This window comes from Arvicola amphibius, chromosome 18 (assembly GCF_903992535.2).
Source record: "Arvicola amphibius chromosome 18, mArvAmp1.2, whole genome shotgun sequence".
Classification (NCBI taxonomy): Eukaryota; Metazoa; Chordata; class Mammalia; order Rodentia; family Cricetidae; genus Arvicola; species Arvicola amphibius.
The window spans coordinates 896,591-921,454 of NC_052064.1; the positions used below are offsets into that span (position 1 = coordinate 896,591).

The following is a 24,864-nucleotide window of genomic DNA, read 5'->3' on the forward strand; positions in this document are numbered from 1 at the left end:
TCTTCTGACTGACTGGAGTGGCTTGCAACTGGGCAGATGAAGCTAGCTGGAGTTGCAGGGAGGAGGCCCCCGAAGGCAGGATGGTGCAATGGGAGGGTGAGGTCTGTGGGATGTGTCTTGGAGAATCTAGGGAGTGGGACTGTTCATTTGGCAGGTGGGTCATGCACCTGTTCTGACTGATAAAACCTGCATCTTAGCAGTGACAGTCAGCCAGGGTGGGGGCAGCACCCAGCAATGGTGGGGCTGTTGAGGTAGGACGTGTTGTGGGATGGGTCTTAGAGAACAGTATTTGGGGACCCTATCAGTTTAACTGGTAAGGTGGGGAGATCTTCCATTTATTTAGTGACTGGTGTGCCCTGCAACTAAGGAATAGAAGTCATAGGAGGTGAGGGCAGGGCTCAGCAGTGGTGGGGGTTGTGAGGGAGGAAGGCAAGAGCTGTGGGGTGGATCTTGGGGAACTGAACCTGTGGAATGGGCCAGTTCGGCTGGCTGGTGAGGCACTCATCTCCTTTACTGAAGCCTGCACCTCAACTTACTGTCTTTAAAAATAGAGCCCAGGTAAATATCCTCTAAAAATTAGTTGATTATAGACTTTCTATTATTGCAGTTTTAGAATTATCCATGCTGGCAAGTGTTCATGACACAGAAAAAAGCATCTTTATATAGTGTCCAATTTGCTGCAACAGATATGCAGAACTAGTCTCCCAATGCAAGAAAAGGATTGACATCCCCGACAGTCAGTTTTGTTCTTTTATGTTGTCCTTCTGGAAAACGCTTTATAGTTCTGCTTAATATTTTCAGTATTTTGGAGGCCAGAGAGATGGACCAACAATTTAGAGAGTTAGTTATACTTGCAGAATATCTGAGTTCAGTTTCCAGAGCCTACACGGCAACTCATCAGTGCCAGGGGATCCAGCTGCCTCCTCTGTCCCCCACAAGCACTTGGCATGCACATGCTACACATATGTGCATGAGACTAAACAGTCTCGCACATAAGATAAACACATCTGGAAGTATATACTTTCAGTATATTTCAGCAACCATGTTCAGAGGAACTGTCTATTGTTTATTCTTGTTGAAGTGTGCACACTCATTTACTGCTCCACAAGAATTGAAAATTTTGCTGTTTTTTTTTTTTTTTTTTTTTGAGGCAAGGTTTCTCTGTTTAGGTCTGTATGTCTTGGAACTCACTCTGTAGACCAGGCTGGCCTCAAACTCACAGAGATCCACCTGCCTCTGCTTCCCAAGTACTGGAATTAAAGGCATGCACCACCAATACCCAGTGAGAAATAATATTCTCATCTAATTTGATAGTTATATAGTCTGACAGTTACATGATTTGGTACCCTTTACTATCTGAATTCAGTTACTTAGATCTGATGAACAATTTCTGAGATTGCATAATATGTCTTCAAATATTGGTACTGTAGAAAGTTATATATGAAGATTAAAAACGTTTAATCCTAATATAAAAATTGTTTTACCTAATTTTAGTAAGGTTCATTATTTATTGTATTTATGTATTTATCTGGATATACCAAGTGAGCATTCACCATAAAATCCTTGTGTTCTTTAGGACGATATTTCTCAGTCCTGTACTGGATCGTTTCTCCGTTGCAGGATGTGTTGCTCTGGTTGCCCTAGTGGCCTGTCTCAATGTTTCTAAAAATGTTGGCATGTCCATGGCTTTCATAGGATAGAGTTTAAAAACAATTCTGCTCATTACTTAAAATAGTCAATGAGTTTGTTACTTAAAATGAGTTTGTTACTTAAAATAGTCAAAAGTGTTTTGTTAAGTCCAGTATTTCTTGTTTATACTCTCTAATCAATGCAAAATTCTTTTTCTTTTTAGAGCAATGAAGTTGTCTACTACAATGCTAAAGATGATCTTGATGTGAGTATTGATTTTTTTACATTAAATTATTACTTAGCTGCGATTGGATTTGATACATTTAAAGAGAATGATAGATGGCAAAAGCAACACAATAGTTAGATGTATTGAGGTGATGATGGGTGTTATACTTATTTATACTGACTTCGTGCAGGCCTTTCTGTATTGGAAATAGCTTTCTAGGTGTTTATTTCTGAATCAGCACACCCTGTATGTGCCTTAGCATGTGCCGGAGTGGCTTAGATATGTGTATTACCTTTGCAAGGCTGAGCACAGAATATTGTGTAGGGAGAATAACAAAAAATGTAATATAAGTAGAGTTGACCTTTCAAATAATTTACATATGTGATATATATATATATATATATATACACACACACACACACACACACACACACACACTGATACATTACTACTCCCAGAATATGCAACTCTACTAAAATTTCTGGCATCCTATTAGCCATCTTTCACTAATTATCTTAATTTGTACGATAACACTGTGAAAGACACATCTCCCCTATCACAGATAAAATTCTAGTTATTTTTTTCTTTTTGTATTTATTTAGTTTTAAATTTTGTGTGTAAGAGTGTTTTACCTGTATTTTTGTATGCACGTATGTGTGCACTCCATATGTGTGCACTTCCTACTTTCGCAAAGGACCTGGGCCTTGTTCCCAGCATCCACATGAGCACTCACAACCATGTGTAACTCCAGTACCAGGGGATCTGATTCCATATTCAGACTTCTGTGGGAACTGCTATCAGAAAAAGAGTTAGAATTAAAATTAGGATTTGTTATTTGAAGATAATTTGGCTAGATTTGAAGGTGAGGTAGGTAAGTTCATAGGAGGCTTTGGAGGGGAAAGGGAAGGACAGGGTGCTATGAATATAATCTCAGAAGCAAAAAAAAAATGCAAACTCATCCCTAATTTTCTTGCTAGTATATTAACTGTATCTTTTAGTAAACATGTAGTTCATGAAAACACCGACCCTGATGTTATAGCCCATGTCCTCTAGAGTGTTACTTTGTGATGACACTAAATATAGCAAATAACTATTTTGTTCTAGCTCTCGTACAAGCAATTCCATTTTATGCCAAGCAGAGCGGCTCTGCTTAGTGAGATCTACCTGTAAGTGTCCAGTTCCCTTTTACTTCACACAGAAAGAAGCACACACTCAGAAGAGTGACACTGACTCTTAGTTAAGTAACAACCCCGTCCTCCCTCATCGTGTTCCAGGCTAGAATGTCCACTGATCATGACTAGTGTAGCGTGCATGCATTTTGTATCTGGAATCCTGTGAGCACATCCAATGTTTTCTTCAGAATTTACATGCAGAGATGGCCTCTCAAATATTGAAAAAAATAACACGTTTGTTGTTTTTATTTCTGCTATTTCAGTATTTAAAAAAAGCCACTCTGTAATAGAGAAAAGAATCCGTGGGAGTGGAGCTATTGACTGAGCTGTATGTTCTGCTGCTTCGTCCTAACCAAAATAAGTGCATTATACCGTTGTGTGTTAGACATTCTTATAAAATGATGCATTTAAAAAGACAGATTTCAATAAATTTAATCAAAAGTTTATAGATATCAAAAACCAACATTTATGTTTAAATCCAATAACTACTATTGAGTGTTTGGAGGAATATCATTTATTTATTTATTTATGTACACATTGATAGACAATGCACAGAGACTCTTATATAGTACATATAAAATTATAGAATTCAGAAACCAAGTCATGCTCAGACGAGTCCTGACATTAAAGTTACCCAGAGGTTATCAAATGCTATTAAAGTTCTAAAGGTTTGGCTGGGGAGCTACTTCGTAGTTACAGTGCTTGCCGTCCAAGCTTGAGGACCTGAGGTCTGGCTCTCAGCCCTCACTTCAGGAGCTGGCGCTGCTGCTGGCATCTGTCCACCTATCACATATCTCGCAGGATTGTTGCTCAGCCAGTGTAGCCAATCAATGGGATCCATCCTTCATAAAGAACCCAGAGAGTGATTGAGGACACTGGACATTGACTTCCGCCCTGCACAGGCACATAGCGCACGCACATAAAACCCCATCCAAGTTAACAGTTGACTTGAGCTATTTTGAGTTCATTCTACTTCTATCTTGGATTCTGATGAGAGTATGTATTTTATGGAGAATGTACTTGACATATATAAAGATTCTGGACATATTTCAAAATTTAGTACTTGAAGGAGAAAAGACATCTAAAAATTTCTTATGCAGTTATAAATATCATACCTTATTTTTATCTTACTTTCAATTTTTTCCTATTAACATGTGTTTAATTTGCTTTTGTCACTGCCTTCTGTGTAGGTTTTGTGCGACAGCTTCTTGCTATGTAAGGATGGCAGGTATTGCAGACATGTGCAACCTAGATCAGCCTCACAAGCATCCACATGGCTGCCCTAGAAAGTAGTGAAATTATTTACTGTGCTGTTAACTAGATGTTAGGTAACAATTTGAGTTGATTTGATACCATGAAATGAACTCTTATGGTGAGGAAGGAAAATGTCCCTTCTTGAACTTTCAAATGCAGAGCAATACAATACATATATTTGTGTATTATTATTTTAAATAAAATTTCGATTTTGTTTATAGGATAGATTCCCAGACATGGTTCTGTTAGAGGTTTTGGATCTTTTACTTTATTTGTGTATGTTTGTGTGTGTGTGCGCGTATCACTTACAGAATAATTAGACCAAATTCCACTGCTCTTTTCAGATTACAAGCTAATTATTTCCTGCAGCACTACATGGCATTGAATGAAAAGAACACTCAGCACATTAAAGTTGCTTTTTCATTGTCTTGATTAGTTTCATCTATCAATATTCACTTTTTGTCCTACACATAGGTGAAGCATATTGTTCAAAATTCTTATACCTCGTTGAAATACTCTGAGGTTCAATTTATCAGAAATATATGGATATGAATATGTATTTTCGAATGTTGGCGAAATTAGATTTTTTTCATGCCCATTTGAGTAACAGTTGCCTGACATATGCAAATTTTATTAGCTTGTGACGATATTAGTGAATCTGAATACTTTTATCAGTTTGAAGTTTTTAAAATAAGTTAGAATATATTTTGTTTGTAGTTAAAGTTTTAAAGAATATTGTATTAACTTTTGATGTGCTTACCAACATGTCTATATAAGGAATTTGTGCAGATTTCTTTTTAAATACAAATTCAAATATTTTAGAGAGCTTGAAAGCCAAGAGCAGGGGCCAGAGAGATGGTGGTAGCTGTAAAGGAACTTGTTGCTCTTGTGGAGGACCTGAGTTTTGTCAGGAGATCTCCATCGGGGCTCTCATAGCAGCCTATGACCCTAGCTCCAGCAGATCGGATGCCCTCTTCTGACCTCCACTGGGACCGAAACTCATGTCTCCGCCCCCTTCACACACACACAGATACATGTAATTAAAAATTCATGTCTCTGCCCCCTTCACACACACAGATACATGTAATTAAAAACTCATGTCTCCTCCCCCTTCACACACACAGATACATGTAATTAAAAACTCATAAGTGACAAAGCTAACTAGTGGGTGAAACACTTTCCTAAGCATTTGAGAAAATACTTTTGTTGCACCTAAATGATTAATCAAAACGAATGCTGTACCAATAATTTCTGCTCAAAACAATAATATAATTAGTCAGAATTGTAATTCGGAGGAATTGCCTCAAAGACATTAAGTTGCTCACAGAAGGCTTTGAGAAATAATATGGCTGATAGATACAATTTTATGCTAAGTTTTAACTTGAATTGAACCGTATGAAGAACCTTCTATATAGCCCAGTATAGTGATTTGCAATATTTTATGTCTTTCTTGGAAATTTATTAGGAATTATGGCAATATAATTAAATTACCTGAAAAAATAACTTTGATTACTCTCTTATGTAATTTTCTGGGTACCAGGGATAGTGTGGGAGCTCATAATTCCTCTTTAGACTCTCCAGGATCATATTATCATATTTGGATGTTAGTCAGTTTTTCACGGTCTCAGTCTCTCTCTCTCTCTCTCTCTCTCTCTCTCTCTCTCTCTCTCTCTCTCTCTCTCTCTCTCTCTCTCTCCACACAAAGGAGGTGGGTGACATTCGAGGAAATCATTTTGTGTTCCGGAGCCTTCCATTTACCCTCACCACTTCCTTTTACACTCATTCTTTGCAGCCTATAATGAACTCTGCAATTCATAGCAAGGGGACACAGAATTCAGATTTTTCCCTCAGATCGGTATAGCTCAAGAAAATATCAAAGCTGACTATTTAAGCAAATGAAGGGAGAGTAGTAATTAGGAGATAGTTGTTTCTCTACATGTCTCCAGTTGCTTTCCTTAGTGTATTAAAGCTAATGGCGACATTCCTCCCACTCATCCTTCATCGTTTCAATGTACTTTAATATGGAATATTTAGAGATGGGTCTCAAATACATGTCTGAATTATCTAAATGATCTCAACTCTTTTGCTTCTAAGCTTTAAATAGGCTTTGAATCATGCAACACATTATGAGTACATAAATATTCCTAAACATCATGTCCATCAATCTTTCCCTTTGTTAAGATCATTGAATATATATTATTGACTTTGGTGTTTAAGACCTTTTTTAGTGTTCCTAGAATCTGCTAAGGAGACAACGTTTGGTATTGAAATGGCTTTCCTCTTGGAGGTGCCACCAAGCTTGATTCCTTTGGGTTCCAGCTCAGAGTATTATTTCCAAGATGGCAGGTTCGTTTGCTTAAAGCTGCTGGTGTGGCTCTGAGAAAGTCGAGCACAGTATGGTCACCTGTGAAAGGATCTTCCTCTAGCAAGTCATTGACTCTAAGCGCAAATCTCATTTTATGTAGCTTTGAAATGACTTAAGAACTAATATCTTGGGCTGGAGAGATGGCTCAGCGGTTAAGAGCACTGTCTGCTCTTCCAAAGGTCCTGAGTTCAATTCTCAGCAACCATATGGTAGCTCACAACCATCTGTAATGAGGTCTGGTGCCCTCTTCTGGCCTGCAGGCATACACACAGACAGAATATTGTATACATAATAAGTAAATATTTTTTTTTAAAAAAAGAACTAATATCTTAGCTACATTCTAAGCATTTTTCTTTCTGTTCTCCATGCTTGGTTTCATTCTCAAAGAGCCCAATTTTTACTATCCACACCTGACCCTAGATATGTAGTAGTTACAATAATAAAGAATAAAAATTTAAATAGACACATTGAAAAAAAAACCTTGATCTTTGTGAATCTCTCTTTATCAAAAACTACAAATAGTTTATGTTATTCTGTTTCCTTTAGTTATCAATATGATGTCCTTGCTTAAAGATGTCTCTAGTACACAGTTAAGTATTTAGTTTGGTTGCTAGGTTGAATGGCTTAGAACAGAGTTTTATGTTTAGCTTACAAGTCAATTTTGAAAATAAGTGGCTGGAATATCCTAACAAATGTGAAACTACATGTATATAACAGTGCTGGATTCAACAAAATTATTGGATGTGCTCCAACCGTCTTAAAAACAAAATTAGTTTGACTACATTTCCACATGACATGTCCTTCATCACGTCACAATCCCCCTACCTGGGTCCTATTATCTTAGCCTGAAGATACTTCCCATGTCTAAGCATTGTAAATCAATAAGAAGGCTTAAATACAGAATAGAAATCCCGCAACACCAGATTCTAATGGACCAAGGAGATATGGAGTTGGGAAGCATTAGGTGACAAGTTGCTTGAAATGTAGGGGTAGCTTTCATAACAGAAATAAATCATAGAAAGGCCATGAGTTCAGCTCTTGTTGCAATCATGACTAAATTTAGACTCTCCAGTTTCTGTGTTCTTCAACATGTGGCATGCTCACATGTCTCCACACTCATAATTGTCATAAAGATCGATATGTTCAAGTACTGGTCATCGCTATGTTCATTATGAAGATGCTTCATGGCGTCCCTCTAAGATAAACGCGTATGTGAAAGTGATCAGCTGTTTCTTTAGAATGAACCTTGTTTCGCACCTCTCCGAAGGAGCTGGTTTTTGTGGAACCGTCTGGAAGGTCTCCAAGAATTCTGTCTTCAGATAATTGCACAATGATGTTTTGTAGCATCTCTGCTCCTCTGTTTCAGTCAATGATATTTACCTGGTGGTTATAAAATAAACACCTACTGATAGCCAGTCTTCTAGAGAATAGTGTCCAAAATAGGTTTAGAGTTGATGTCCAGCAGGGATTGTAAAATATGGCTTGAAACAGTAATGAGAGTATAACTTGACTTAATCATTGGACAAATTATAATTCTCATAGATATGTAAGGTACATAGCCCTACTGAAAATAGAACCAACATAGCCTTACCTAAAATAGAACCATCTGACCACATATAGTCAAACTGTTCACGTGTATGTTGACATACTCGTCTGGTCACAGAGTGCTATAATGTTCCTAATCAAATACTATGTATTCTTTTAAAAAGTATGTTTACTTAACATATCCGTTTTCCAGAGAGCAAGTGATCTTCCTTCCTGGGGTGTTCTTGGAACTTGTAACTCATTGCTGGCTTTGTGGAAAATGCCTTGTCTTAAGTGAAACACTTAAGACATCACTTGTGTAAACACAGAGCAGTTGTTGAAGTGATGCCTATTGAATGTGCTTGTTTCTTGCGGCCTTATTTCCGGAGTGTTTGTGAAGGCACGGTTGTTTTAAAGAGGTGCTGCTTTTGCCAAGTAAAAGGGGAACACTCACAGCCATGAGGTCATAGAACATGTGGGGATTTATTCACCTGGGGAAAGCAAAACAGAGAGAAGAGAAGCTTTTACTGTTTTGTTTTTTTGTGTGTGTGTGTTTGTTTGTTTGTTTTTTGATTGCTCGTATGAAGCATATAAGGCTCAGGATTTTTTACTTTAAGTCTAAATTGATATGGTAAGCATCCATAATTCTTTGTGAATGAGATACGTCCTCAGGATTGTTACAACTCCCCACTGAAACCAAATTCTGCCTGTTTTTGAAAATAGTTAGAATAAATAGTAGTTGGATTTTATTTCCAAAGAGGCTATGTTAATAAGATGAGTATTATTTCAGTGCAAATAATACCCATAAAACTTTTGTTAGGAAAATATATTAAATATTCAGAAATGACAATAGATTAATTAATCTCTGAAACATTCTGTTTTTCCTAAAAATTTGAAAGTAAGTATATGATTTCTATTCCTACGATTTTGGAACATAGCTATGCTTCTTTAAACAGCAAGGGTATTGCAGGTGCAATTGCTGCGCACACTGCGATAGTGAGGAAGGTTTTTCTGGGGCACCACTACCCAGGTGTCAATCACTGCCCTGTCCTTTCCTAGCTGACTGATACCGTCAAAGCCAAATATTTCTTTTCTCCAATCATTTTTTTCTGTAAAATGAAGGTGACAGTAATCCAACACAGGTGATGAAAACACTTTAGAACACTCTGGACTTACACTGTGCAATTCGCAAATACTGATAAATGTAATTTTAAATTAGGATGAGTGATATTACAATAAACTTTAGATTGGTGAAGTGATTTTAACCACCAAAAGGAGTGTGTGTGTGTCTGTGTGTGAGTGTGTGTGTGTGTGTGAGTGTGTGTGTGTGTGAGTGTGTGTGTGAGTGTGAGTGTGTGTGAGTGTGTGTGTGTGTCTGTGTGTGTGAGTGTGTGTGTGTGAGTGTGTGTGAGTGTGTGTGTGTCTGTGTGTGTGAGTGTGTGTGTGAGGGTGTGTGTGAGAGTGTGTGGGGGGATGTGTGTGAGTGTGTGTGTGTGAGAGAGTGTGAGTGTGTGTGTGAGTGTGTGAGTGTGTGTGTGTGTGTGAGTGTGTGTGTGAGTGTGTGTGTGAGAGTGTGTGGGGGGATGTGTGTGAGTGTGTGTGTGTTTGTGTGTGTGAGTGTGTGAGTGTGTGTGAGTGTGTGTGTGTGTGTGTCTGTGTGTGTGAGTGTGTGTGTGAGAGTGTGTGTGTGAGAGTGTGTGTGTGGGGGTGTGTGTGTGAGTGTGTGTGTGTGAGAGTGTGTGAGTAAGTGTGTGTGTGAGTGTGTGGTGCTGTAGTTGTGTGAGGTGTGTGTGGTGTGTGTGGTGTGTGTGTGTGAGTGTGTGACGATGTTGCGAGTGTGTGTGTATGTTGTGGAGTGTGTGTGTGTGTGTGTGTGTGTGGTGTGTGTGTGAGTGTGTGTGTGTGTGTGAGTGTGTGTGTGAGTGTGTGTGTGAGGGTGTGTGTGAGTGTGTGTGTGAGTGTGTGTGTGAGAGTGTGTGTGTATGTGTGTGAGTGTGTGTGAGTGTGTGTGTGGTGTGTGTGTGAGTGTGTGTGTGTGAGTGTGTGTGAGTGTGTGTGTGAGTGTGTGTGTGAGTGTGTGTGTGTGTGGATTCTAATCACAATAAAGGGAATTAGCCTGCAATATTAATCCTTGCATTCATGTCACTTAAGACAATTCCTATTATAAATAAAATTCCCAGGTAAATCATTTAAAAAATTTGAGAAAAAAATGTGACCACAAATCAGATGTTCATTTTAATGTTTTAGGTTCCAAATACTAAAACTTAAAAGAAAATGAAAACACCTCCAGAGAAATAATTGTCTAAGTACTGTTTTCTACTACCTCAGCGTTTCTGTAAAGCCGCCGTTTACTCAGGCTCCTGACTTCGTTTTCAGAGACATTGGTCCCAATCAGTCTTCAAATTCCCCGAAGACCAGCGGAGCAGAGTACCCAGTGGCTTCAGCTGTGCTGTCAGCTCGCGCTGTTTTCTGAATTCCCCTATTGATCAGAAATAAAAAAAAAAAAAAAAAAATCGGAGCCTTCCAAACCCGCCAACCTCTTCTGAGCACTGTCCCTAGCTGCAATCTAATGAAATTAGCACACAGCCTAGATAGTTCATCTCATTCAACTGAACTGATTTATTGCTTCATTTTGTATTATTGGTCGTTTGAATTTTTTGACTTGTCTGGGACATGTGGCCCTCGGCAGAGCTCCCTTGCAGACTCATTCATTTTTCTCTTGGTAGTCTTGTCTACTCCAACACTAATTCTGGCAAGGTATTTTATATCATGTCTCTTTAGAAGCCTAATATTTCATGATTTAATTTTATAGAAAGAGATCTTTTTCTAGAATGAAGTGGTAGGGATATAGGCTTCATACAGTAATAGAATCTGTTATAATTATTCTTAAAATATAACAAAACTCTGGGCTTATTTCCCTTTTTATATTAGTATCTTAGACCATGAAGTCCTTGTTTGGCACATGCAGAATCCCCCATGAGAACATGTAGAAAAAAATGAGCTGATCCTTTGTTTTTCTGTTTTTGTTTTTGTTTTTCAACACAGGGTTTCGCTGTGGCTTTGGAGCCTGTCCTGGAACTAGCTCTTGTAGACCAGGCTAGCCTCAAACTCACAGAGATCCGCCTGCCTCTGCCTCCCAAGTGCTGGGATTAAAGGCGTGCGCCACCACCGCCCAGCGAGCTGATCCTTTGTAGCAAATGAATTATCCCTTTTCCTGGAAAAGCTCTGTTATTGTTGATCAACTGAGATAAGTTACCTCGTTATACTGGCTGCAGTGTTTGAAATGGATTGTAATAGTACGTGGTATATGCATTATGTCCTGTGTGTCAAAGCAATACTAGATAGAACAAATCACTGCTATTCTAATGTTTCCTGCTAGAGAAAACAGCATTGCTGAGCTTTAAGGCCTCATCCAGTGTCACACCCCTGCGATAGCTGTCAATCACATGTCCTGTCATCCCATGGTTCTGTCCTTGGAGGTGAGCTATGATGGCACCCGGGAAGCCAAGACTCTTATGGAGTAGCTGCTCCACGTCGGGATTTTTCCTGCTTGGTTCTGCAGTGAAGCAAACTTAATTTCCTGAAATTTAACATCCCAATGACAGCATCTTGAAAGGGACTTTCTATTCTGTTAAACTGAGATATAAAATTAAGAGGATGTCTGCCACAGGTGATTTCTAACCTGATGTGAGAGTAAGTGAGACCCAGGCATGATCCCTGCTTATCAAGAAATAAATATTTTATTTCCTATAGAAATACTTGCTTAGCTAATGTAGAAAGCATTTAAATATACATACTGAATGGATACCATCTACTGTTTCAATACCAGTGTATATTGTATACTATTTTAACAAGGGTGAAATTACCCCATTGAACTTTCTTTATTGTCAAGACCTTATATATCTTTGTCCGACTATTTAAAAACACACAGTCACTTATCATCGAGTGTGGCCTCCCTCTAGTGTAGGAGCCCGCCAGAGCTAACTGCATGGGAGCTGCACACCAATCATGCTCCTCCAGAACCACCTACCTTTAAGTTCTGGGCAGCCGCCACTCCGTTCTTGCTGTCTTTAAAATCAGTTCTTTTAGGATCGATGCACATAAGAATAAAATCATGTATTAGCTTGGTTTATTTGCCTTATTTTACTTAATATTATGCTCTTCAGTTCTCCCCATGTTGTTGTAAATAGTGAGATTTTATTAAGTTAAAATTATGAAGACTATGCCCAGGAGATATGCCAGGCTCACTGGGTAACATGCTTAATGCCAAACTCAACTGTGAATGAGTATCAGGTTCAACACTGTGAAAGAGGAAACCAATTCCTCTAAATTGTTCTGACTTCCACAGATGCATTGTGCAATAAATATCACACACACACACACCACACACACATATAACACACACACAAACACACATATTCACACCCATCCTCAACATAACACACATGAACAAGTACACATGTATACATACATACAAATACTCTGCACATACATATGCATGCACTCACACACAAACATACACAGAGCACACATACACACACCATGTACACATATACACAATCACACATACATAACGAATAATAAATAAATGTAATACAATTTTTAAAAGCTCTGAAGATATTTTGATTGCTGGGTGGGCCTAGGGAATGCATTTAATCCCAGCACTCAGGAGGCATAGGCAGAAGGATCTCTATGAGCACAAGGCCAGCCTGGTCTACAGAACAAGTTCGAGGACATCCAGGACTGCACAAATCCTGTAAATTAGAATATTTGCACATATTTTGAACCTTGCAAAAAATTATGCTATTTTTGTGGTTTTTAAAAAATGTATAAAGTCATTTATTTTCTTTAATTTCAAGAAAAATATATAAAGTCTGCTTATGAGGTTCCAATATTGTCAAAAGGTTTGTAATATATCTTTCATGATGTGAAAGACCTGCAAAATGATAAGGTTAAGAGCAAGGAAGAAAGAACTTGCAGATGATGCGAGAAGATGGACAACCTCTCCCATGCTCATGATTGGCAGTTTGTCTTAACATCCCTTTATATTGCCATTTAGAAGCACAAAAATCTCTATAAAATGCATTTAAATATACAGTCCTAAATAAACACACAGAGGCATATTGAGTATAAATTACATAATAATAAAACTGTTTGGGCCGGGCGGTGGTGGCGCACGCCTTTAATCCCAGCACTCGGGAGGCAGAGGCAGGCGGATCTCTGTGAGTTCGAGACCAGCCTGGTCTACAAGAGCTAGTTCCAGGACAGGCTCCAAAGCCACAGAGAAACCCTGTCTCGTAAAACCAAAAAAACAAAAAAACAAAAAAACAAAACTGTTTGGCCTATTGCTTGGGCTTAAAGTTATAACCAGCTCTTTTTAAATTTTTTTTATTCATTTTACTGAGCTCTACATTTTTCTCTGCTCCTGTCTCTGCCTCTCCCCTCCTCTTCAACCTGCTCCCATGATCTCCATGCTTCCAATTTACTCAGGAGAGGTAATCTTTTTCTACTTCCCCTGTGATGTGGGAGAGTCTTCTGTTTGTGTTGATTTCATTCATTAATAAAGAAACTGCCTTGGCCCATTTAATAGGCCAGCTTTTAGGTGGGTGGAGTAGACAGAACAGGAAGAAGGAAGTGAGGTAGATGGCTCAGACAATCGCCATGCCTCTGCTCAGTGGGACAAATGCCATAAAGCCAGCCACCAGGTCAGACATGCTGAATCCTTACCCGTAAGACACCACTTCGTGGTGCTACACAGATTATTAGAAATGGGTTAAATCTAGATGTGAGAATTAGACAATAAGAGGCTGGAACTAATGGGCCATGCAGTGTTTAAAAGAATACACTATTTCGGGTGTAAAGCTAGCCATGCGGGAGCCGGGTGGGATGATAAGCAGGCCTGCTTGCTCATCACTACAGAACCCCTGTAGATTAGATCCATGTATGTCTCTCTTGGGGTCTTCATTGTTGTCTTTTCAAAGCCAACTTGGCTTGTCCGTTAACATATATTTCTGATTTTATTTTCTTTTATTTTATTATTTTATTTTATTTTTTGAGATTGGGTTTCTCTGGAGCCTATCCTAGAACTAGAACTAGCTCTTGTAGACCAGGGTGGCCTCGAACTCATCTGCCCCTGCCTCCTGAGTCCTGCGATTGAAGGTGTGCACCACCACTGCCCCACTTAACTAGTTCTTATAACTTAGAGTAACCCATCATTTTTATCTATGCTTAGCCACGTGACTTGGTACCTTTTCTTGATAAGGCGTTCTCATCTTGCTTCCTCTGCATCTGTCTTGCAACCCCGTCTCTGCCTTTCCTCTTCCAAGAATTGTCCTCTTCTGGTAGACCCACCTATACTTCCTGCCTAGTGAACAATCAGTGTTTCATTAAACCAGTACGAGTGACCAGTCTTTACGGTGTGTGAGAGCATCATCTCACAGCAATGCTTATTGAGTGATGGAGAAAGCTAGAGAAGAAATAACTTGTAGTGACAAACGCCACAGTGTTGCTGGCACTTGGCAAGAATATGCCCATTCATTACTGCCTCTTATCTACTGCTTTCATCTCCAAACAAATGGGATTTTTACATCCATTTTCTTTTCTTCTAATATAAGCATAAAGACTTAGTATCATAAGACAAATTCAGAGGTCATGTACATTTCCCATAGGGTTAGTTTTATATTTGATCATTTAATTATATCTTACATAATTACTGTGAGCATTATACCATTTTTGAAAATTCAGAATTTTCCCATTTAGTTACTGAATGACATTTATATAGACAGTGATGTATCATGCTCATTTCAAGTCTCCAGTGTGTTCTCTCCGCATGAATGAATGAATGAAATATTTGCTCTTGTCTACATACTGCTAGCCTTAGCTCGTGTATCCAGTTGTCTGTTATCCAGTCCTCTACGTTTTTTCGATCTGAAATTTGCTAGGCATAAATGTGTATTTGATTTGGTAGAAAGATTGGCTTAAAATGAGTTTCTAAAACTGTAAAGAAAGACTACATGTTTTAGTTTTTAGTTCAGTATTCAAATAACATGTGTCTTTTGTTTGGGGGTTTAGAGTGGAAGCCCATATTAGAATGAGCTGGAAATGTTTTCACAACACTCCCTCCCCTTTGTGAAATGCCACCTACTTTGAGGACAGAGCTTCTTGGCTGTCTGATATGCCCACAGTAGAAAGATCATTGCATAATACTATCGTTTACCTCATAAGTCAGGCACTGAAACCCAGACAACACTGACTGGCCCAAGACAAGGCTGTTACTAATCCTGCAGAATAGAGGAAATTTCCTCTTACCTGTCTTTCTCACTGCACCTTTTGCAGTGTGTTCTAAGCATGCTCCTCTCATGGAATTTTGTGGAGCATAGCAGCTCTGGGACTTTGTGGAGATGACCTAATCGGTAAAGTGCTTCCCTGTAAGCGTGAGGGCCTGAGTGTGACCCCAGAACAAACAGAAAAGCCAGGCTTGACAGTTATGTTGGTTCTATAATCTCAAAAAAAGTGGTTTTTTTGTTTGTTTGTTTGTTTATAGCCACAAATGGTAAAAGCTTGTTATCTTGGTCTGGGGAGGGAGATGTGTTGGGCTCGCTGACTAGTGAGAAACCATGAGGAATTGAACCTACAGTTCCCATCCACAGGAATGTGTGTGTGCACACGCACACAATTAACTAAAAATCTAAAATGTTTCTAACGTAGCCTAAACTGGGAAAATAGGGCTTAATCATTTTGCTTAGTACACAATTTCTCAGAGCATTTTACTTAGTAATAATAGAAGCCTTTCTTTTTTCCTTTTTATTGAAAAATAGATCTTTTTTCTCACATGAAATATCCTGATTATAGTTTTCCTTTCCTCCATTCCTTCCCCTTCCCCTCCCAATCCAATCCCTTTCCGTTTCTTATTAAAAAAATAAATTTCTTATTATCAAGGAGTAATAATATAATATAATGTAGTAAGATAAAAGCAAAGCTAGCACATTGGAATAAGACAAAACCAACAAAAGGAATGGAGCTCGAGAGAAGGCGTGTGAAACAAGCTCTCATTTGCACACTCAAGAACCCCACCAAAACACTCAACTGGAAGCCATTTCATGCCGTTCCATACATGTAGAAGATCTGGTGCTGACCTGTGCAGGCCCTGTGCCTACTGCCTCAGTCTCTGAGTTCATGTGAGCTTTGCTCATGATGATTTAGAGGGCCTTGTTTGCTTGGTGTCTTTCATCCCCTTTAGCTACTACACTTTTTCCGCCTTCCTACTATGGGGTTTCCTGAGCTCTGAGGGGAGGGATTTTGATGGAGCTATTCCATGTAGGGGTGAGTATTCCAAGGTTTCTCACCCTCTGCAGAATGTCTGGCTGGGGATTTCTGTGTTTGTTCCCATCTGCTGCAAGAGGACTGTTTCTAATGATGGCTAAACGAGGCACTGATGTGCGTATAGTAGAATGTCCTTAGGAGTCATTTGATTTCTAGGTTTTGTTATTGTTGCTTTGCTTTGTTTAGACTAATATTTGCTTTTACTCCAGGTCTTTGGGTTTCTAGCCCAGTTTCTTAGTTGGGCATGGGTTCCAGCTCATGGAGTGCATGGGCCTTGAGTCAAAACAGATTGGTTGATATTCCCATAAACATTGTAACAATATTGCACCATCATATCCTGAAGGCAGGAGCGCATTGTAGATCAGGGTGTGTATGAACCTTGATCATGCTAATTTAGAGGGCCTTATTTTCTTGTGTTCTCCCCCACCCCCTTTGGCTTTTACAGTCTTTTCTCCTGCTCTTCCATGGGTTTCCTGAGTTATGAGGGGAGGGATTTTATAGAGACCTCACATTTAGGGTTGAGTGTCCCAAGGTCTCTCACCATCTGAATAGTGTCCAACTGTGGGTCTGTAGGTGGATGTTTCTTGTATGAGCAGATGTTTCTTGTGCTAGCAACCATTCCCAAATAATCCCTCAGAAACTTAATATTGATTATGTCAGTGCTCAGCCAATAGATCAGGCTTGTTACTAGCTAACTCTTACACTTAAATTAACTCATATTTCTTATCTATGCTTTGCCATGGAACTTGGCGCCTTTTCTCAGTAAGGCATGTCCATCTTCTCCCTGCTTCTCTAGTGACTGCACAGACTTTGTCCTTCTTTCTTCCAGCCATCCCAGTTTGACTGTCCCAACCTTATTCTGTTCAGTTATTGGCCATTCAGTTTCTTTGTTAACCAATGAAAGTAAGACATATTCACTGTATACAGAAGGGTTATTTCACAACATGGGTCTCTATGTTTGTTCCTTTATGCTGCAGGAAGAAGCTTCTCTGATGATGCCTGAGCAAGGCACTGATTTATGAGTATAGCAGAATGTCACTGGGAGTTATTTTATCACTACATGTTTGGACCAGTGTTTGGTTTTGCTCTAGACCCATGGGCTATCTAGTATCAGATTCTGTCATCATCATCATCATCATCATCATCATCATCATCATCATCATATTAATTTATTTTACACCCTGACTGCAGTTTCCCCTCCCTCCTCTCCTACCATTCCTCTTCCCTCTTGCCCATCACCTGCCAATCTACTCATCCTCTGTTTCTGTTCAGAAAGGGGCAGGGCTCCCATGAGTGTCAACAAAGCATGGCATACCAAGTTGTGGTAGGACTAAGCTTTTCCCCTTGTATTAAAGCAATCCAGTATGAGGAAGAGGTTGGTCTCGGGTTCTTGGTCACCCAAGCAGTAACAGGGATGGGTTCCGTCTCATGGAGTGGGTCATAAGGCAAATACGTTATTGGTTTGTTGTTCCCACAAGCTTTGTGGACCACGGCCCCTAACATACCTTGCAGTTAGTATACCATTTTAGATAAAAGTCTTGTGGCTGGCTTAGTGTTTATGTTTCTCCTTTGGTACCATTTAGGTACCTCCCTGTACCAAAAGCCCTGAAAAACAGGGGTAAAGGTTCTATGTAGGCACCATCTTGGCATCTCCTTGTTCAATGAGTTGTGTATGAGTTGTCTCCAGATTCAGAAATGGAGCTTTGCTTTCGCTGTTTGGAGAGCAACCTGTCATCTTGGCAACAGCCTGGGTTGTTTGGGATTTCTGTGGGGCCTCTTTGAACAGCTCAATTAGATGTGATCCAATCCTGGTACTGGAAACTTCATTTGGTGACAAGACATAGATATTTGGGGTTCTGATTCCCCATTTTTTGGTGATTTCATTTAGCTTCCTTTCACATATGTGTATATTTTAGGAAACGTCTACTCTATTAGCTTCTCATAGAACTCCTTAAATGACCCTTATTTTTAGCTGTCTTTTCCTGTTATCCCTTGCCTCTTTTCCCCTCCTCACCTCCCCACTTGATCCTCCAGTTACATCCCCACCCCAACCTAGCATCATCCATCCAAAACTATCTACTTTAGTTCACTTTTCTTACTATATCTGTCCTCCTAGTCCCTCACTCTATACTGACAGACAGTATAGCATATACTACCAGACAGTATAGACTATACCAACAGACAATATGAGCTACACTAACAGATAGTGTAGAGTATATTAACGTGTATGTATGTATATATACATATATATAGTATAGAGTATATTAACAGATATATAAGTTATTCCCATTTTCTGCTTATTATGAATAAAGCAGCAAGAACATGCCTGAACTAGTGTCTCTCTGAGAGGATGAGGCATCCTTTAGGTGTATGCCCAAGAGCCGGATCTTGAGGTAACTCGATTCCGATCCTCCTGAGGAGCAGCCACACTGATTTCCACGGTGTCTGTACAAGTTTGCCTGGCCACCAGCAATAGATGAGTGTTTCCCCTACCTTACATACTCACCATCATGAGCTGTCATTTGTTTGATTTAACTTAGCTGTTCTGGTGAGTATAAGATAAAATCTTAATTTTGGTTTGTAATTCTCAGGTTGCTAAGGATTTCGAACATTAAGTGTTTCTCAGCCACTTGAGTTTCCTCTTTGGAGAATTCTCTATTTACATCTGTATCACATTTTTATTAGGTACTTTGCTTTCTTGACATCTAGAATTTGATATATTTTTAATATTAGCTGTCTAGCAGATGTGTAGTTGGTATGCACTGTTTTCCCAGCTCATTTCAGGGGAGATAAACCCTGTGCTAGCTCCAAAGAATGCTGCCTTTTGAAACACATTTGACAAATGTTACCATTTTTATTCATCTACTATTTAGAAATGATAAAAATATATTATAAATGAAAGCTAACAAAATTTGGGTATCTGTTATTATGTTTGTTATGCTTATTTTAATTTTTTATGAGTAGACTAGTGAACAGTCCCATATACCTAGTTTAATTGGTGGTAACTTAGAGAAGTACATTTCAACTTATTCTTCCTCCTAGACTTGTTAGCCATCCTGGGAATCTCTTGTGTTCTCTTTGATAGCTGGGTCAGAGATGGAGCCCGAGTGTCTGTGTACTAAAACACTGAATGGTGCTGCTGACGCTTTGCCACTGATGCCCTTTCTACTTTAAAATAACTGTAGTGCTTCACTGCATTGGCACGCTCATTGGTGAGACACCTGTATTATCCTTCAGCGGTTGCTACTAACACTGGCTACTATTTTCTTAATATCCTTCTCTCATTCAACCTATAGTATCCAAGGATAGGTCATGCAAAGAGATTTTTTTTAAATGTTTTAAGTTTCATATTATAAACTCAGAAAAAATCCTCCACTTGTATTTACAATTTTTCCTTCCCCAATCAAGGCAAATGTGTTACATTTTTTAGTTAAAGCAGTACATTGCTTGTGGTTTCTTATTGGTCATCCCTCTTGCTACATTCGTTTCATCTTCTCTGTATGATCAGTAATTCTTGCATACAGATAATTTCACTTTGGGTATGACTGTTGTTAATACATATATTCTTTTTGTTAATACATGAAATCCATATGACCATAGCCTTTTCTGAATGGAAAAACTGTGTTCTGTTTACAAACGATTTTACCAAAGACCAATTTTGCAGTTGTGGTGATACCACTGTACAGAGCAATGGTTCATTGTGCACAGATAATGCAATCATGGCTTCCTAAACTGACTTCACCACAGAGTGGAGGACTGTGCAGGAGTTCTGTATTGCTGTGCAGATCTATGCTGCTAATAGTCCTGTGTAAACGGTCTTTCCAGTGTTACAAATAGCAATATATGTTTGTCTCAGTATTTGAAGATATTGGTGTGTTACTTGGTGGGTTACATCTATTAGAACAATAAAATAGTAAATAATAAGATGATATAAGCAAAACAATAAATAAACTAATCTTCTCTTTGTTGGGTTTTTGATCTGACAACATTCTACCAGTTGCTTTATGGCATTTTATAGTTATTCATGATAATTTCTCTCTATTGTTCATCAGGTTTATCACTTCCATGAGCTGAGGAATGCTGGGACTTTTCTGTGCACTGTATTTAAATATGATTCTTATTCCTAGTTGTTAAGAGTTTAGAATATATAAAACATTTTTCACAATAAACAAATTGAAAATATGTCTGAACTTAGTATTGAAAATAGCTAGGAAAAAATTATAAGGCTATATTTCAATTGAAAAACATGTTAAATATGGAAGGCAAAAAAGTCACAGAAGCAAATTGTGGATAGGTTCCTGCCTGGGGGATAATAAGATAACACAGTATGGCAGGCACAACTAGAGAGGACAAACGAAAGACAAAATTTACCTTTGACTCTGGCTCTTAGGTCATTGGTTTGCGCCATTATTTTTTTCATTTTATTCTTTATTATTATTATTATTATTATTACAAATTTTCATCTCCTCCCATTTCCCTTCCCCTCCCCCCATCACCCCTTCCCCTTCCTCTCCAGTCCAAAGAGCAGTCAGGGTTCCCTGCCTTGTGGGAAGTCCAAGGTCCTCCCCTCTCCATCCAGGTCTAGGAAGGTGAGCATCCAAACATACTAGGTTCCCACAAAGCCAGTACATGGAGTAGAATCAAAACCCAGTGCCATTGTCCTTGGCTTCTCAGTCAGCCCTCCATGTAAGCCACGTTCAGAGAGTCCCGTTTGATCACATGCACCATTATTAATGGGATCTTGATGGCTATTTCAAAAACCTCCCAACTTAGGTTTGATTGTATTTAGACCTGTAATGTTTCTGTTCTTCTTTCATACACTTTCTTCTAAGAACAAAGATCAAACTTTATAGAATGGTGGCAGAAGTCAGGACAATGGCATAAAATAATGATCTTTCGTTTCTGTTTTATCCTCACGTGTGCTATTATTTGTTACATTATTGTCAGTGGCCCAATGTAAACTTAATAACACAACTCCCGAAATTTATTTCAAGTGAGCAGTCTAAATTTGGTTGTCCTGTGACATACATTCTGTGCTTTAAATCTACATCTTCATGTGTATTTTAAGAACTAAAATGTTTATTTTCAGTAAAATTATGAATAGGGCACGGATTGTTTAAATCAACGGCCACTTCTTTTCTCCCAGTGTGCATAGAGGATACCAGGTAAACAGGCAACCTATGTAAACAGCCACATGTGTTTGGAATGCTTCCAACTTGAAGAAATCGGGAAGCCAGTTAGTTTTCATTGGGTGATATGAGCATCTGTGTGAGTGCTAACAACCTGTGTGGAAACTCGCATAAGCAATGGCATCCGGGCACTACGTTTAAAATGTAGTTCCATCTTTTGAAGAATACATCCAGAGCAGACAAGAAAGCGAATGTGAAAATGTCTGTTCGCAGATTTTATAAAGTTGTTTATTTTCTTTCTCTTCTTACATAGCCCGAAAGAAATGAGAGTGAGCCAGGCAGCCAACGAATTAAGCCTGTTTTTATTGAAGATGCTAATTTTGGACGCCAGATATCCTATCAGCATGCAGCGGTTCATATTCCCACGGACATCTATGAGGGCTGTAAGTAAAAAGAATATGAGGAGCTATTGGGCAGGGGAGCGTGTCTTCTGCGTCCTGTCTAGAGGACACCGTAGGAGCAAGTGGGAAACTGTCACAACTGACACAAGCATCTGCGGGAGCTAGGGTTACAGACCTAAAAAGCCATCTGATGGTAAAGTAACGATATCACTTAAGTTCTCTAAACAATAGCAAACTCAAGGTAAGCTTAAGGCAGCATTTGCTAGCGTTAACTTCGTCTTAAATTTATTTAGAGGTGGAATTATGTGACGATCCTTGTAATGTGTATTTTATTGGTAGACGTATTCTGAGGCCATTTTATTACGGAAATGTGAGATACATGTATATGTCTTTGCATAACATAAATTTCATCTCTCATTAACTTAGATTTCAGACGTACACACACACACACACACACACACAGAGAGAGAGAGAGAGAGAGAGAGAGAGAGAGAGAGAGAGAGAGAGAGAGAGAGAGAGAGAGAGAGAGAGATCCTTGGGAGTGGCAAGTACACGTCTGGTGAACTCCTTAATGGAGAAAGTTAGTTAAGAAAGGAATTAAATCATCAGAGAATTCTAGAGGGGAAGGTTAGTGTGCTTTTTTACATTTTTAGTTGGTAGATAAAGAGCTAAAATGTTTATTTTCAGTAAAATTATGAATAGGGCACGGATTGTTTAAATCAACGGCCACTTCTTTTCTCCCAGTGTGCATAGAGGATACCAGGTAAACAGGCAACCTATGTAAACAGTCAGGGAGAAGCTAATGGCTCTTGATCAGATAGCACAGACACCAGAAGCTGCAGTTTCTACAGGTCTAGGTCTGGAGTTTTGCTGTACATGGTAGAAACAAAGAAGGGACCCAGGCCTCTAAATGATGAGTTCCAGGCTCTGCTGTTATCAGCTCTTCTGATCGTGGGTGTTGTGTGGTAAAACCAGAGCAGGAGCTTGAGCAGGTAGCAATTCTATGTCCTTGGAGATCTGTGAATATCTTAAGTGGGAGGCTCTATGACTGGACCTGGAGCATTGACCAAATGCCTGTTGATAAAGATAGTTGCAGGAAGACAGATCTCTTGGCTTACCTAGGAGAGAGGAACAAGGCCTGGCAGTGGGAAACAATTCTGAACTAGGGAATGAATTCCCAAATACGTAACAGTAAGGGAGTTAGCTATCGCGAAAATCTACAGCAAAGGGCAATCACTTTATTCACAAAGCAATAACGCTAGAAAGCCTTGCCTTTCAGTTCAGCCTTTACCAGATCCCTTGGTTCTCATAAGTTGCTTGTGAAAATATGGCTGAGCAATTTTACTGTATAATGTTGGGACTTGTGGCAAGTTCTTTCAGAATTTGAATTCTTTGATTGTCTTCACTTTTAGTGAAAAAAGAATGAGTGTATCAAGCTTATTAAAACATGACAATTAAAATAACATCTTTCTTACCGAATTTACAATGTTAGTTCCAAAGACTTTTTACTTAGAATATTTTGTTATTTTTGAATTACAGTATCGATTATTGGAATTACTTTTACAAGATCCTTGGGACTGAAGAGCTATGTTCTGTGGCTTATTTTCTTTAGCATATGCATTCTCATGATGCTTGTTGTGAAATAAACAAAGCAAAACTTGTAGCACGCATGTCTGGCATTTGATGTCAACAGAGTCTTTTTATAATTTCACAGATTAACATTTGATGATTTCAGAACCAAAATTGTCTACAAGAAAATAGACACTGTATGAGAAAATCCTCATCTTCCCTTTCTGTGCAGATTTTATTTATTATTTTTAATTGTGTGTATGTTTATGCTTGTTTGTGTGCATGCGCACATGAGCGATTGTGGCCACAGAGGTCTTAAGAGGACAGCACATCCTCTAGAGTTGGAACCATAGACTGTGCAGCATGGGTGGGGCAAACCAAACAAGGGTCTTGGGGAAGACCTCTTTTCTTTCTCCTGCCTTTACTCATGTGTGCATGCGTGGCCAGGGGACATTTTAGGTATTCTTGGATATTATGCACAGGAAGATTATCTAACTTCTCTGAGACAAGATCTCTTATTGGCCTGGTGCTTACAAATTAGGTTAGAACAGGTCATGCATGGGTGAGCACCAAGGACCCATCTGTATCCTCTGGCCCAGCACTGAAATTGAATTCACTCAGCACTATACTCTATTTTTATGTGAGCTCTAGGAACAAACCCTAGTCCTCAAGCTTTTAAGGCAAGCACTTTAATGATTGAGTCCTTCTCCCAGCCCGGCATTTTCTTACTCTTGTGTGGAGGCTCTGTGTGTCTCTCTGTGCACAGAGGCCAGAAGCTGATGCTGGATAACTCCCGCAGTCTCTCACTGTATGCTTTGAGACAGGGTCTCTCCCTGGTTTGGAGCTCATTAACTCAGCTATGCGCGCTATCCAGTGGGCTCCATCAGTACTATCCTCACAAGCACTCCAGTCTGTGCGGACTTACTAGCTACCTACCTGTTCTTTTCATGTGTAATAAGACCCAAACTGAGGTCCCTAAGTGTGGACCTTACAGTTGAAGTCATCTTCCCACTCCTGCGTATTCTTATTCTTATGTTCTATTTCAGAAATAATATCATAACTAAAGTCTTAATTTATTTTAATCCAGAACAGGCGTGAAAACTGATAGATGAAAGCATACATTTTTAAGACTATTACATTTTTACATACCACAAACTATTTTTTAAAACTTACAAAATTTTGAATATATCAATGCTTTTTTCCAGTTTAGAATAAATTATTTGTAAGCATCTGTAAAATTGATTTTCAAGGTCATAAAGAATATTATTAGCTT

General features: G+C 39.0%; 1 protein-coding gene across 2 annotated transcripts in view; it reads left to right on the forward strand.

Annotated features, from left to right (window-relative positions):
- The window catches only part of Cacna2d1 (calcium voltage-gated channel auxiliary subunit alpha2delta 1), a 428,064-nt gene that overhangs the window by 258,194 nt on the left and 145,006 nt on the right, over nt 1–24,864 (forward strand). For both annotated transcript variants that reach the window (XM_038315276.1, XM_038315275.1), the window contains exons 5-6: nt 1,853–1,894; nt 21,935–22,064. In XM_038315276.1, coding sequence (XP_038171204.1) covers nt 1,853–1,894; nt 21,935–22,064 — 172 coding nt within the window. The remainder of the gene's footprint in view (nt 1–1,852; nt 1,895–21,934; nt 22,065–24,864) is intronic.